Genomic DNA, 14337 nt, shown 5'->3' with positions numbered 1-14337 from the left:
ATGCAGCTGCAAACTTGGACAATGTAGTCATCTCCAGCAAGGATTGGGATTCCCATCTGGACAAATAGCTGCCCTTCCCCGATCACTGAGGGAAGCTGGGTTAATGGCTAACCCAGTTTGTAATAGGGAAAACAGGAATCCCATTATCTGGGATACATGGTTCGGTGGAGGGCAAGTCCACCCCTAGATGGATAAGGTCTATGCCCAATGGGCACACAAGTTCGGGTCTTCCTAGGCCTAGCTGGCTACTATGACCGATTCATACCACGTTCACCACTATAGCAGCCCCACTGACTGACCTAACCAAGGACACTGCCATCAGGGTCGGAGCAGTGCCCGGACGTGCTGGGGACATGCTCTGCATGGGGGCGGGTACCCGAGGAGCAGTGGGCGGTCCCAGGCCTTCCAGCCATTGGGACGACTGTTGCTGGTGTGATGCCATCTGCATGAGCAGTTGTTGTGCTGGCGAGTCCGCCGGCCAGTGCAGGAGCCGGTTCACCGCCCTCACTCTTTGCACTGCAGTGATGGTTACAGTCCTCCCCACTTCTGAGACTGCCTCGTCAGCTGCTCTCCGGCCGTCTCCTGACTGTCTCCCTCTAGCCACCTCCAATTGGCCCAGCCCTAAAACTGCAGGGCGTTTGTTGTCTCCCCATCAGTTCCTTAGAGGCAGCCTGGCCCGGTTGTTGCTCCTCCACTATCCCAGGCCTTTCTGCCTCCCCATCTCGCTCTGCCCTCCCTCCTTCACAGCTGTGGCTGCCTGCCTGTCAGCCTGGTGCCTCTCTCCCTGGGCTGCACCTGGGCACCCGTAATGGGGCTCACAAAGCCCAGGGCTGTGCCGGAGTGCTGAGTGTATTGTTGTGACGAAGTGGGACTGTTCTTAATGGTTCCTCCGAATATTGTGGGGGTGCCTCAATTTCCCTTATGCAGTTCTTAAGTATCTAGGTGGTGGGGTAAGGGTGTATGATCACTGCAGAGCCCTAGAGGGCAGGTGTGTGCAGGGGTCTGGACACAGAGAATGGCCGACACCCTGTTTCCTGGCAACTGATGGCCTGGACCCTTCCCCCCTGCAAGGTGAGAGCTAAAGGGTTGGAGAACAAAGGAATCAGGTGACCTCCTGGCCTGGGAAAGGAACAAAACCCAGAGGAGGAGGGGCTGGAGGGAGTTTCAGTTTGGGGCTGGCTAGGACATGGAGTGAAGTGCAGATGTGGTTGTCTGGCTCACTGCCCTCCAAAATGGACCCAGCTGAGGGGTCCTGTTCTCTGCACCTGCAAGCTCTGTTTTAGACCATGTTCCTGTCGTCTAATAAACCTCTGTTTTACTGGCTGGCTGAGAGTCCCGTCTGACTGCGGAGTTGGGGTGCAGGACCCTCTGGCTTCCCCAGGAGCCCCGCCTGAGCGGTCTCGCTGTGGGAAGCACACGGAGGGGCAGAGGATGCTGAATGCTCCGAGGTCAGACCCAGGAAGGTGGAAGCCGTGTGAGCTGTTTGCCCTGCGGACAGGCTGCTCACCGGAAGGCGACTGCCCCAGAGTCCTGACTGGCTTCATAGGGAGCAGTTCCAGAGCATCGCCCGGGCACTCCGTGACAACTGGTGGCAGTGGTGGGATCTACTGCACCCCGTGGATGGCGCTTCCTGCAGTAAGTGACTGGGGAGCAGTAAAACAAAGGGGGATTGATGGGGACTAGGCGTGCTGAAGATTCAGAGAGAGACGGTTTCAGGGGGCGGTTAACCCCTAGGATTGTGTGACCAGAGAAAAGGACTTTTGCAGTAACAGGGTCCCCCGGGGGACTGCAGCGAGCGGTCCCAGGGGCGGAGGAGTCTGCAGCTCGACCCTGGCAAAGAGGTGGTGACCTCGAGAAGGGCTGGCACACTAGGGGTTCTCCCTGGAAACCGTGGGGAGCTGCGAGCACACAGGCCTGTGAGTCCACAACAACTTGGGAAGAGTGGAGTGATGGTCTGTCACCGTCTTCTTAAGAAGGACATTGTAACCCTGTGCAGAAAGAGAGGGTTGAGCATTGGAAAGTTCACCAAAGCACAGTTAATCGTGCAGCTGGAGGAGGATGACCGCTCTAAGGGACAGATTCCTGACCCCAAATGGGGCTATAGCAGGATCTGGGAGCAGCTGGAGTAGTAGCCAGGCATCGCCAAGACTCCTGTCCCCGACCAGACGAGGGTCTTCACGATCGGGTTCCCCATCCGGGGATCGGAGATGGACGGGATTGGAGCTGAGTCCGAGAGAGCAAGAGGACTGTGAGAGACAGCGAGAGCCCGAGAAAGAGCTGCAGAAGCAGCAGCAGCATGAACTGGCGGTGGGGGAGCGGAGAGGCCTAGGGAACCTCCCCGGGGTGAGTGGGGATAGACCCCGGGGGGCCAGTTCCGCAGGGAACCTCGAGACTAAATTGCTGCCCCTGGTTAAGGAGGGGGGGGATGTGGATGCCCACCTCACTGCCTTTGAGCAGGCTGGAGATTTGAACCAGGGGGACCCTGCGGAAAAGCCCCGGTGTCTAGCTCCCTTGCTGGGTCCCAAGGCCATAGACTCTGTCGGCCAGATGGGTGGGGAGGTGGACAGGCTCCCACTCCTGACCCCAACCTATATGTCTGTGTGGAGTTTCCTGGGGCCAGGCCCCTCGGACCCCCAGTGGGAGCGGAAGGTGATGGTCAATGGGGAGACATTCCTGGGGTGGCGAGATCCTGGGACAGAGAGAACTGTTGTCAGGCCCTGGGTGGTGCAGCCTCAGAGGTTGAGGGGCTGTGTGAGCTGGGTGAGGGTCCCAGGGACGAAGCCCCTCGCCCTGCCTATGGCCCAGATCCCTGTGCAGACCCAGGAGGGGTGGGGCTGGCTGGTCTTTGGGGTGCTCCAGGACACCAGCTGCGAGACCCTGTTGTGGGGCAACTGTGTCTCTTTGGGACAGGATCCAGGCCCTGCTCCTGTAACGGCCAAGGGTTTGAATTTGAATCCAGGGAACCAATCGGTGGAGAGGGAAACGGTCAGTGAAAATGCAGATGACCTGGCTGGCAGCAGGGAGGAGCCGCTAGGCTCAGGCTACCTGCCTGCCTGTAAGCAGACCCCTGGGGCTGGGTGGGACAGAGAGATGCTCCCTGTGCCCTTGCACTCCGGAGAGGGGGCTCACGCTGGCTCTGATGCAGTGAGGAAAGCAGCGAGCTCGCTGCCTACCCCCACTGGCACAGCAAGGGCAGCGCTGAGCACAGGGGGAGCTGAGACCCCAGCTGAGTGGGGGGAGACACAGGCAGGGGAGGGGATCTGTGGGGAGTGGCAAGGTGCTTGGTAAGGAAAGTTTGGATGAGCCTAGGCAGCCTTGTGATCTGATGGCTTTGTCCAGTCATCAGGGTGGGAAGGCGAGGAGAGTGGAAGATGAGTGTCCCTGGACCTTACCTGTTAGCTGGGTGGAGAATTGGGACAGTGAAGGAAACGTGCCTGTGCCTGTCAGAGGTATTGACTTGCCTGTGGAGGGAGCTACCCTGATCTCCAAGCAGGTGTCTGTGACCAGCCTTGTGTGCTGGGACAAGGGGAATGAGATCCCAAGCTGTGTGTCTGGTAAAGGAGAAAGTGTGTCCAGCTCTTCTTGGTCTGTGGAGCAGACAGAAGGGGCCTTGCAGCCTGTGATGGTTGAGCGTTGTGCAGTTGTCTCAGAGCTGGTTCTGGATTCAGCTAAAGCCCAGGAAGGGAATGGTCCTAAGTTTGTGTCTGCTCAGGAGAATGGCCCTGTAACTAGGTCGCATCCAGTTAGTGTCTATGTAAAATCCCAGAGACCAGACAATTCTGGTGCTTGTATTTTGCCTGTTGCTCGTGTGTGGTTGGGAAAGGGTGTCGCAACTCTGTCTAATCAGGGTGAGATCCTAGCCAGGGCACAAGGAGAGCGTGAAGGTGATGTGATTGTGTTACCTATGGAGGGTGTGGAAACCTGTAGCAAGAAGGAAAAGATTCCTGAACTTGTGTGTGGCAAAGGGAAGGAGAAGGCTTCTGACCATTTATCTAGGAAGTCTGTCAGTTTGCCTGAAAGGGGATTGTGTAGGAATCCACCGGACGGGCCATAGGTAATTCTGGATGTAAGGGAGACCCAGAAAGAGTCTGTTGTTGCTCAGGAACGTGTTCCTCTAGAGCAAGCCCTAGGTAAAGAGGGTAAGAGCAGAATTTCTGGGAGGGGTGAATTGTTGCATAGAAAAGCCCTAGGGAAAGGAATCCTCATGGAGTCTTTGCAAGCAGTTTACTGCAACTGAAGGGTGTGAAAGTGATTTAATCAAGAAAGTTTCAGTTCCTAACAGCCAGAAATTTTCTGTTGTGAATGGATCCACTGACTGTCCTGTTGAAAGACCCAGTGTGGATAGCTTTGAGAAGGTCTCAGATGGAGTGAAAGCTGTTAAGAAACTTAAACAGTCCTATAACCAAGTGGCTGTGTTTGGCCAGCTTGTTGGGGAGAAGACCCAATCCAAGTTTGACCCCCTGGGGTTTTGGGGTGGCCAAAGGGCGGGCCGCAGAAACCTTCCCACATGCGGCCTGCGAGTGCTATCGACCACCCCCGACCTAAGGGAGGGCGTGAAACTGGAAGGGCCTGGTGTAACTCCTACCAAGGAATGGCAGAGACGCTGGGGCATCCATGGGAACGTTGGTGGCTTCGAACTTCCCCAGGTCACCGCCTAAAGTGACCCCGCTCAGTTCGATCTCGAAGGGGGGAGAGATGTGACGAAGTGGGACTGTTCTTAATGGTTCCTCCGAATATTGTGGGGGTGCCTCAATTTCCCTTATGCAGTTCTTAAGTATCTAGGTGGTGGGGTAAGGGTGTATGATCACTGCAGAGCCCTAGAGGGCAGGTGTGTGCAGGGGTCTGGACACAGAGAATGGCCGACACCCTGTTTCCTGGCAACTGATGGCCTGGACCCTTCCCCCCTGCAAGGTGAGAGCTAAAGGGTTGGAGAACAAAGGAATCAGGTGACCTCCTGGCCTGGGAAAGGAACAAAACCCAGAGGAGGAGGGGCTGGAGGGAGTTTCAGTTTGGAGGCTGGCTAGGACATGGAGTGAAGTGCAGACGTGGTTGTCTGGCTCACTGCCCTCCAAAATGGACCCAGCTGAGGGGTCCTGTTCTCTGCACCTGCAAGCTCTGTTTTAGACCATGTTCCTGTCGTCTAATAAACCTCTGTTTTACTGGCTGGCTGAGAGTCCCGTCTGACTGCGGAGTTGGGGTGCAGGACCCTCTGGCTTCCCCAGGAGCCCCGCCTGAGCGGTCTCGCTGTGGGAAGCACACGGAGGGGCAGAGGATGCTGAATGCTCCGAGGTCAGACCCAGGAAGGTGGAAGCCGTGTGAGCTGTTTGCCCTGCGGACAGGCTGCTCACCGGAAGGCGACTGCCCCAGAGTCCTGACTGGCTTCATAGGGAGCAGTTCCAGAGCATCGCCCGGGCACTCCGTGACAATTGTCTTGCGGCCCTAGTGCCTGGGGAGAGGCGCCCAACTGCCGGCCCCAGTTTGCCAGCCTGGGAGATTCTGGCAATGTCTTCTCCCCGAGTTGGCAGCTCTAGCTTCCTGCCCAGCATGGTTTGCATGTGAAGCTGAGTGTGCTCAAAGACAGGCTGGTCACACTCGAAGGCCTCCCTCCTGCCTGGAGCAACATTGTGCAACAACAGCTCCCCGCGGAGCCAGCCTTCCCAGGTGTGACCCCGCCTCCTCTCGCTCCAAGCAGCATAAATAGGCGGGCGAAGCTCAGCAAGAAATCAGACTGGAGGCAGGTGAAGAATGGGCGACTCGGAGCCACGGGCGGGCCTGGGTACTGTATTGCCATCAGCAAGCTACGGCTGCGAAGGGCTCTCTCTTCTGCTACTGCTCTGCTGGGCTTTGTGGCTCTCCGGGGCTTTTCTCCTTCCTCTTTTGCCAAGAGTGCATTTGATCTCCTTGTAGCTGGATCCCGGAGGCAGGCTGCCCCGCCCGCCCGAGACGCAGCGCCCAGGCAGGACAGGCGTTTGCAGCGCGACCACTGTGTTTTCAAGCCAGAGAATGGGCTGATATATTGAGACCTCGGTGGCGGGCAAGCGAGCGGCTCCACAGAGCCAGCCCGCGGCCAATCAGGGTCATTTGATTTTCTTTGAATAAGTGACTGTTTCGTTGTAAACAGGTGAAACCCCAGCTCATTTCTAAACAAGTCCCCTCCAGCTTGAATTTTAGCTGCGTTTCTCTGACCATAGTTTTCATTCCCTCCAAGGCGACACACAGGAAACAAAGGTCACCGCAGTGCGGAAGTTGCAGCGCAGCTGGTTACGACACCGGCTGCAAGGCGTGCAGGTTGACAATTACGCTAGTGGAAATTTTGATACCACAGAATGAGTTACGCTGTAGAGCAATGATGTACATTGCGGGCATGCGGGAGCATGTGACGGCCTCTATAAAGAGACCCATACTGGCCCAATGGCAGAGTAGATCCACAGAGCAGGGGCAGCTGGTGCAGGATGGGTTGTCAGGTGTGTTGGCTCAGTTACCTGATAGTGCTTTTTCTCTGCGGTTTCTGTTCAGAGGCACATCCGTCTGAGATTCATGAAAAGCCAGCCGCCCAGATGAAAGTCTTCAAGTACCGGTAAGTGATTTCTGCATCCTGGCAGCACAGGGCTGCAGAGTTCAGATCCGTGGCCGAGCGTCAAATTGGCCGATTGTGAGGATTTTCACAAGGCGGACTGGTTCCCTGTGGTGGTTGCTCTCTGTATTGTGGTAGGGCCTTGGAGCCCCGGTCATGGAGCAGGGCCGCGTTGTGCGAGGTGCTGCACAGACACGGATCAAAAAGATGGTCCCTGTCTCAGGTGGTTCACAAGGGACTGGGCGGCTTGTGAAAACGAGCGCAGATCCTAGAAGGGCAGGGAATTTTGGTCCCCACCGCCTCTGAAACTTTGTGCTGTTTACTGTCCTGTGGTGCTCAAAACCAGTCTCAGCCTCCCAGGCAGGGTGGGCACGGCCCCACGCAGCATAGGCCGCCGAGCACACAGCTCAAAGAGCAGGTGAGGGGGGAGGCAGGCGTGCGTTGGCGGTGACAGGCGGGACGGGTTGGGTGTGACAAAGGGGATGTTCATTGGGACCAGGCACCCATCAGCTCCTCAGCAATCCAGGAGCAGGATCCCTGAGCTCACTGCCAGCAGAGTGGGGCCTATGGGAGGCCCGGGGCTGGCGGGTCCATGGGGCCATCGGCCCGTGTTGTCTTGTGGCACTGCTGGGTCCAGGGGCACTGAGGGCTGTGCAGAGAGAGGCTGGCACGGCCCTGCGTGAATGCTTTCATTTGGGCTTGGAGCAGGTTATATCTGTTTAGTTTAGATCAGTTGGGAACTGGTGCTGGGACGGGGTATGGGGGGGTAGGGGTTTGGAGGGGCAGCGCAGGGTGCTGGGCATTGGAGGGAATGGGCAGGGTGCTGGGGGGGTTCAGTGCTAGGGGCGGGGTGTTGGGGGGCTCAGTGCTGGGGATGGAGTGCTGGGGTAGGATGGTTGGGGCACTGGGGGGTTGGAGGGGCGGGGCAGGGCAGGGTGCTTGGCGTTGGAGGGGAGGGGCGGAGTGCTGGGGTTTGGATGGTTGGGGCACTGGGGGGTTGGAGGGGCAGGGCAGGGTGCTGGGTGTTGGAGGGGAGGGGCGGAGTGCCGGGGTTTGGATGGTTGGGGCACAGGGGGGTTGGACGGGCAGGGCAGGGCACTGGGGGGTTGGAGGGGAGGGGCGGAGTGCTGGGGCTGGATCTAGTTTGCGGCTCACACTCGCTGCCTTTCAGCCTTTGGGATGTGGCCCAGAAGTCTCTCTACCTGCGGAACAATCAGCTGGTCGCTGGCTATTTGCAAGGGCCCAACTCTGCGCTGGAAGGTGGGTCGCACCTGTTGCCCCCCGCCCCCCCTGCTTCCCCTGCCCTGGGCGGGCGAGGGGCTGGGAGCCTCCTGGGCAGATCTTCTGCTGGGCACCGTGCCACCACCCTCGCCTGGCAGCCAGAGCCTCCAGCTGGGCCTGGCCAGGCCCGCCCTGCCCTGGATGCCTCAGCCTGGCTCTATCTCCCCGAGCTCCGTGCAGTTTGCAGCCATTGAGCAGTGATGCTAGAGCTCTAGGCCCGTGGCCCCGGGGCTGGCAGCGCAGACCCCCCTCTCCCACTTGCCATGCTAAGTGCTAACCAGGCCAGTCTGGTTTTATTCCCCGTGGGCCAAATCCGGCCCCTTTGGCATGCTGGGGGCTCTGGCAGTTAGGTCACCTGGGTGGTCTGAGAGCTAGCTGGGCTCTCCCACCCTGGGACTCGCCGGGGCGGTAATTTCAGCTGATGGGCGAGGGGCCTGAGCCGAGTGGGGCCTTGTGAGGGGCAGGAGGATCTGTCCTAGGGCTCACCCTCCTTCCCTTCTCCCCACAGAGAAAATTTGCTGGGTCCCCAACCGCTCCTTCGAGCGGGAGAAGTTCCCCATCATCCTGGGCATCCAGGACGGGCGCCGCAGCCTGGCGTGTGGGACAGGCGCCCTGCCCGCGCTGCAGCTGGAGGTGAGTGGGGACCCCACCTCCGATCTCTCTGTCCTACACCCTCTTTCCCTTGCCACAGGACCCCTCCCTGCCAGGGCTCCATTCCCCCGGCCCAGGCCTGGCTGCCGCGCAGGCTGGTGGCGGGTGCTCCCATCCTGCCCTGCTCCACTGGAGTCCAGATCTCTGCCCACCCCATTGGCGACCTCCCTGCCCGGCACCAGTCCAAGCCCCTCCCCGCTCAGTACAGACCAGCCCCAGGCCCTGGCTGGCCCCCGCGGGAGAGTCTCCGTCCCTCACCAGCCTCTCCCCTCCTGCGCAGGACGTGAACATCACGGAGCTGTCCCGGGGCGGTGAGGAAACCACCCGCTTCACCTTCTTCCGCTCCTACAAGGACGGCATGTGGCGCTTCGAGTCGGCTGCCAACCCAGGCTGGCTGCTCTGCACCTCCGCCCAGTCCAACGAGCCCCTGGGCCTCACCACCAGCCCGGACGCTGCCCATATCGTTGACTTCTACTTCCAGCTGTGCTGAGCCCAGCCGCCCGGGAGTGTGCCCCGGCCCAGCCTCCCCCCGGCTGTGTAGGAGGAGACCAGCTGGGTCGGGAAGGGCTGCACGACCTCTCCCTGACTCAGCCGCAACCTGCTGGAGCACAGGAGACAGAGCCATGTCCCTAGGACTCCTGAGTCCCAGCAGGAGGGCACCGGGGCCTGATCCTGCCAGGAACTGAGCGCCCTCCCGGTGGGGGTGTTTCAGGGCACCCAGCCCCTTGTAGAGCCAGGCCGTACGCTTCAGCCAACGTGCCCCAAAGGGGGGCCCGATCCTGGGGGCCCCTCTCCAGAGCCGTGGAGCCTTTCCAAAGGGGCCTGCAGGCGTCCAGTGGCAAGATGGCCTAGCGGTTCGAGCACTAGCCGGGGACTTGGAAAACCCTGCTCTGCCAGACTCCCTTGGGCATGTCCTGGAGCCGCTCCGTGCCTTAATTTCCCCCCCTGTACAATGGGGACACCAGCCCTGCCCCCCGGGGTGTGTGAGGGTAACTCCATGGGGGGGGAGGGATTTCTCAGTGGTTTGAGCATTGGCCTGCTAAACCCAGGGTGGTGAGTTCAATCCTTGGGGGGGGCCATTTAGGGATCTGGGGCAAAAATTGGGGATTGGTCCTGCTTTGAGCAGGGCGTTGGACTAGATGACGTCCTGACGTCCCTTTCAACCCTGATAGTCTATGATTCTATGATTCATTAGCCACAGGCTCCGGTGCTGGGGGCCAGACAGGGCCCATGGACAGGAATCCCAGAGCAGGCGGGTGTCTGGCCGTGGGCCCGACAGGGCCGCAGCAGGGTGTTGCCATGGCAGCACTGTTCCAGCTGGGCTCAGTGTCTCCAGCGGTTCTGCTCTGCATGGCTGCGGAAGGGCCGGCTGCCCTGGAAGGAGATCTGGATGCACGCCCTCGCTGTGTGACTAGCTCGTCCCACTGGAGAGCTCTGGCCCCATGGATCCCCCCAACCCCAGCCTGGCTTTGAATAAACGTGGAAAGTAGCTACCCATGCCTGAGCGACACTGTTGAGTTGAGATGCACCTGCCACCCTCTGGGCCGAACTCCCATCAAACGCCCCAGCTGGGCCATGCTGGAGCCCGGGGCTGGCCCCCCCCCTCCCCCAGCCTGCTCCCACGGCTTCCAGGCTGGATAAACACAGGGGCTGATTCCCTGCAGGGCTTTGCTGGAGTAAGGAATGAAAGAGGCAAAGACAAGCAGGACTCCTGGGTTCCATTCCCTACTCGGCCACCCACTTGCTTCCCCACTCAGTGCCTCAGTTTCCCCAGCGGTCACATGAGACTAGTGCTCCAGGTCTATAGCCAGGTCCTGAGCTGGTGTCCATGGGTGCTGCTCCATCAGAGTCAAGGGGGCTGCGCCAGTCACATCTCCCACACATACAGTGCTCACTCCATGTTACCATTCCCCTCCACCCCCCGGGGGGATCCCATGTGCAGAGGAGAGCTGGCATGTTCCAGCTCTCCTCGCTCCCTGGGCCCATGTGGGATATGTTCCCCCTGCAGGGAAAGCGCCCAGTGCACTCTACCATCCCAGCTTTACAGGCGGGCATGGGAGCACTGTGGAATAAGCCTGTTGAACACAGGGGCTAGTGCATGGTGGGGGGCAGAGGAGCTGCCCCAGGGAATGGGACTGTTCAGGTACCGAAACCAGGGGAAGGGATTTTATACAATGCACCTTCAGCCTGGGGAACTCACTGCCACATGATGTCATAGAGGCCAAGAGCTTGGTGAGGTTCCACCAAGGATCCATTTATCCTGAGTGAGACTGTTCAAAGCTACAGAACTGAGCCACTTCAGGGGCTGGATTCATCCAGGAGAGGGGCTAACACAGCAGCTGGGATCTGAGCCCCTTGCCCCTGGGTCTGACAGGGTCAGGGGGAAACGGCTCCCAGGGACGGGTGGTCTGGAATGGCCCCTGGAGCAGCTGGGAGCGGCCCCATGGCAGACAGGCCCCGGGGTGGGCTGGGCATGGGTGCAATGTCCGCGCCCTTTGTGGATAGAATCTGGGAAGGGGCTTGGCACAGACGCCACTGCTGATAAACGAGTTGGGCCAGTTTGCAGGCAGGGGACTGGGGCAAGAGAGGGGAGCGTGTGTGCCACACCCAGCCCCACAGCGTCAGTGGGAGCGCTGGGCACGTGAGGAACATGGGGGGCTAGCACTCCCAGTGAGCTGTGGGGAGTCCCTGGGACGCTGGGCGCCCAGGTGCCTAAGGTTGCAGACTGACCTTGTTGCTGGGCAGAGGCTTCCCAGGCCTCCCTGGGACACACATGTCCTTCCTTGTGTGTTTATTCCCCTCATGGGCTGCTCCTCCAGCCCCCCATCCATGGGGAACCACTGAGCCTGCCCCAGGGTTTGGAACAAAAGTCCAATGGCTCAGGGAAACCAGGAGCCTTTCCCAGCCAGCTCTGCCCACAGCCCGGGCACCCATGACTCCTGGGAACCAGGGCGCTGCTGAAATCCATGGGGGGCTGGGTCACTCCCCACCCTGGCAGGGACTCGATGCACCCGCCTAGGGGTGGGAGCGCAGATTCATTTGGGGAGGGGCCTCTACTTGTGCTGTGCATGGAGGGCCAGCCCCATGGCAGCTGGGGCATTTCACCCATCATTGCACCCTGATCCCCGGGGCAATGCTACCCACGGCTCTGGCATCACACCAGGGCCAATCTGCATGCCCAACCTGCTTGGCAGGTTCCATTAATTCCACCCACTGACGTGTCAACAGCAAGATTTCAACATCCCCCAGCTTTCGCAGCTGCCTCCTCCTGGCCTGAGGCGGGGACCGGCCCAGCATGAGTATGCCATAGCTCCCCAGAGCCAGCTGCACAACACTGGACTCCCCAGCTCTGTATGCTTCTGACACCCCAAGTACCCCTCCCCACAGATCTGCGATAGCACCAGCCACTACAGGACGGCAGCTGGCAAGGGACACAGCAGGGACAGCTGGGTTCGTGACTCAGGCGCTGGGCTGCAGCTGAGGTGAGCTGGATTCTGTGTCGGTCTGTCTGGCCTTCAGCTTCCCCATCTCGGTTGGGGTCTGTCATGGAGTGTGCGGGAGTCCGGGGCCTGTACCCCTCTTCCTGGGATTCACTGAGACTCTCAGCCAGCCAGTAAAACAGAAGGTTTATTGGACAAGAGGAACACCATCCAAAACAGAGCTTGTGGGTACAACCAGGACCAGTCAGTCAAGTCCTTCTGGGGGAGCAGGGAGCTTAGACCCCAGCCCTGGGGTTCCCTGCGGTCCACCACCCAGACCCAAACTGAAACCAACCACCCCCCCCCCCCCCCCGCAGCAGGCTCCCTTCTGCAACCTCTGTTCACATTCCCAGGCAGAGGTGTTACCTCCCCCTCCTGCTCCTGGCTCAGGTTACAGGCTCTCAGATCTTCCCTCCCCCAAAACTCCCCTGCCACATTCCCAGGTCAACACTCCCCCATCCCTGCTGCGTCACATCTCTCCCCCCTTCGAGACTGAACTGAGCGGGGTCACTGTGACCAGTGACCTGGGGAAGTTCGGGGCCCCCTCTCTGGGACAACGCATCCGCTATCAGGTTGGCACTTCCCTTCAGGTGGACCACGTCCATGTCGTAATCCTGCAGAACCAGGCTCCACCTCAGGAGCTTGGCGTTGGCTCCTTTCATCTGGTGCAGCCAGGTCAGGGGAGAGTGGTCGGTGTAGACGGTGAAGTGTCGCCCGAAGAGATAGGGCTCCAGTTTCTTGAGGGCCCACACCATGGCCAGGCACTCCTTCTCGATGGCTGCGTAGTGTTGCTCCCGGGGTAGCAACTTCTTGCTCAGGTACACGATGGGGTGTCTCTCCCCCTTTTCATCCTCCTGCATTAACACCGCCCCCAGTCCCATGTCTGAGGCGTCGGTGAACACCACAAAGGGCTTGTCAAAGTCTGGGTTTGCCAGAACTGGGCCACTGCCCAGAGCCTCCTTCAGCGCCCGGAAAGCCTCCTGGCACTGCTCGGTCCAGACCACCTTGTCTGGCTTCCCCTTCTTGCATAGCTCAGTGATGGGGGTGGCTATGGCGCTAAAGCGGGGCACAAACCTTCGGTAGTATCCTGCCATCCCAATAAAGGCTTGGACCTGCTTTTTGGTGTGGGGAGCGGGCCAGTCTCTGATCACCTCCACCTTGGCTGGTTCTGGCTTTAGGCGGCCGCTCCCCACCCGATGGCCCAGGTAAGATACTTCAGCCATCCCCACCTTGCACTTCTCCGCTTTTACAGTCAGCCCAGCCCCCTGGAGTCGGTCCAGCACTTGTCTAACCTGGGACACGTGGTCCTCCCAGGTCTGGCTAAAGACACAGATGTCACCAATATACGCCACGGCAAAGCTCTCCATCCCCCTCAGTAGCTGATCCACCAGGCGCTGGAAGGTGGCCGGCGCTCCCTTGAGAAAGGCAGGGTCAGGAACTCATAGAGCCCCAGAGGGGTGATAAAGGCCGATTTCAGCCGGGCATCTGCATCCAGCGGCACTTGCCAGTAGCCCTTTGTAAGGTCCATGGTGGTAAGGTACCGAGCTCCTCCCAGCTTGTCTAGGAGCTCGTCAGGCCTGGGCATGGGGAAGCCAACAGATACAGTGATGGCATTGAGCTTCCGATAGTCCACACAGAACCGGACAGACCCGTCCTTTTTGGGGACCAGCACCACGGGCGAGGCCCAAGGGCTGGCAGATGGCTGGATCACCCCCAAAGCCAGCATGTCCCGGACCTCTCTTTCCAGGTCCTGAGCAGTTTTCCCCATGACTCGGAAGGGGGAGCATCTTATCGGCGGGTGCGACCCTGTCTGCACCCTGTGGACAGTCAGATTAGTGCGTCCAGGCTGGTTGGAAAACAGCTGTCGGTAAGGATGCAGCACCGCCCTGACCTCAGCTTGCTGGGCAGGGGTTAGCTGATCCGAGAGGGGAATTGTTTCCAGGGGGGAACCAGCTCTGGTCCCAGGGAACAGATCTACTAAAGGGTCATCCCCCTGCTCCTCCCACTGTCCACACACGGCCAACACCACATTCCCCCTGGCATAATATGGCTTCATCATATTCACATGGTACACCCGGCGGTGGTGCGCCCGGTTAGACAGCTCCACCACATAGTTTACCTCATTGAGCTGCTTGACAACCTTGAAAGGGCCCTCCCAGGCGGCCTGTAGTTTGTTCTTTCTCACGGGGATGAGAACCATCACAGGATCCCCGGTGGCGTCGGCACGGGCCCGCGCCGTGCGGTCATACCAGACCTTCTGCTTCTTCTGAGCTCTGGCCAGATTCTCCCTGGCCAGGCCCATGAGCTCAGCCAGTCTCTCTCGGAAGATCAGGACATGCTCCACCACTGACT

The 14337-nt window shown here is 59.6% G+C and overlaps 2 protein-coding genes across 5 annotated transcripts in view; both read left to right on the top strand.

Moving 5' to 3' along the window:
• The first annotated feature begins 1252 nt into the window (after nucleotides 1-1252).
• On the top strand, nucleotides 1253-10005 carry LOC141978216 (interleukin-1 receptor antagonist protein-like). 2 transcript variants are annotated; one of them, XM_074940141.1, is made up of 5 exons: nucleotides 1253-1635; nucleotides 6517-6577; nucleotides 7746-7834; nucleotides 8364-8488; nucleotides 8787-10005. In XM_074940141.1, exons 2-5 carry the CDS (start codon nucleotides 6558-6560, stop codon nucleotides 8994-8996), a joined length of 444 nt encoding a protein of 147 aa, XP_074796242.1. In that variant the 5' UTR covers nucleotides 1253-1635; nucleotides 6517-6557; the 3' UTR covers nucleotides 8997-10005. The 2 variants fall into 2 exon arrangements, with proteins under 2 accessions (XP_074796242.1, XP_074796241.1); XM_074940140.1 differs by lacking the exon at nucleotides 1253-1635 and adding an exon at nucleotides 5175-5776.
• LOC141978215 (interleukin-36 receptor antagonist protein-like) overlaps nucleotides 1652-14337 on the top strand; it is a 32084-nt gene continuing 19398 nt past the window's right edge. Inside the window, exon 1 of one of the 3 annotated variants that reach the window (XM_074940137.1) lies at nucleotides 1652-2343. In XM_074940137.1, the coding sequence (XP_074796238.1) occupies nucleotides 2059-2343 (285 nt within the window). In that variant the 5' untranslated portion in view covers nucleotides 1652-2058. Of the gene's footprint in view, nucleotides 2344-11838; nucleotides 11989-12759; nucleotides 12804-14337 lie in introns of those variants that run through there. The other 2 variants (XM_074940138.1, XM_074940139.1) reach the window with 2 other exon arrangements.

The sequence above is a fragment of the Natator depressus genome, chromosome 26, assembly GCF_965152275.1.
Source record: "Natator depressus isolate rNatDep1 chromosome 26, rNatDep2.hap1, whole genome shotgun sequence".
Classification (NCBI taxonomy): domain Eukaryota; kingdom Metazoa; phylum Chordata; order Testudines; family Cheloniidae; genus Natator; species Natator depressus.
This window is presented reverse-complemented; position numbering and strand designations above follow the sequence as displayed.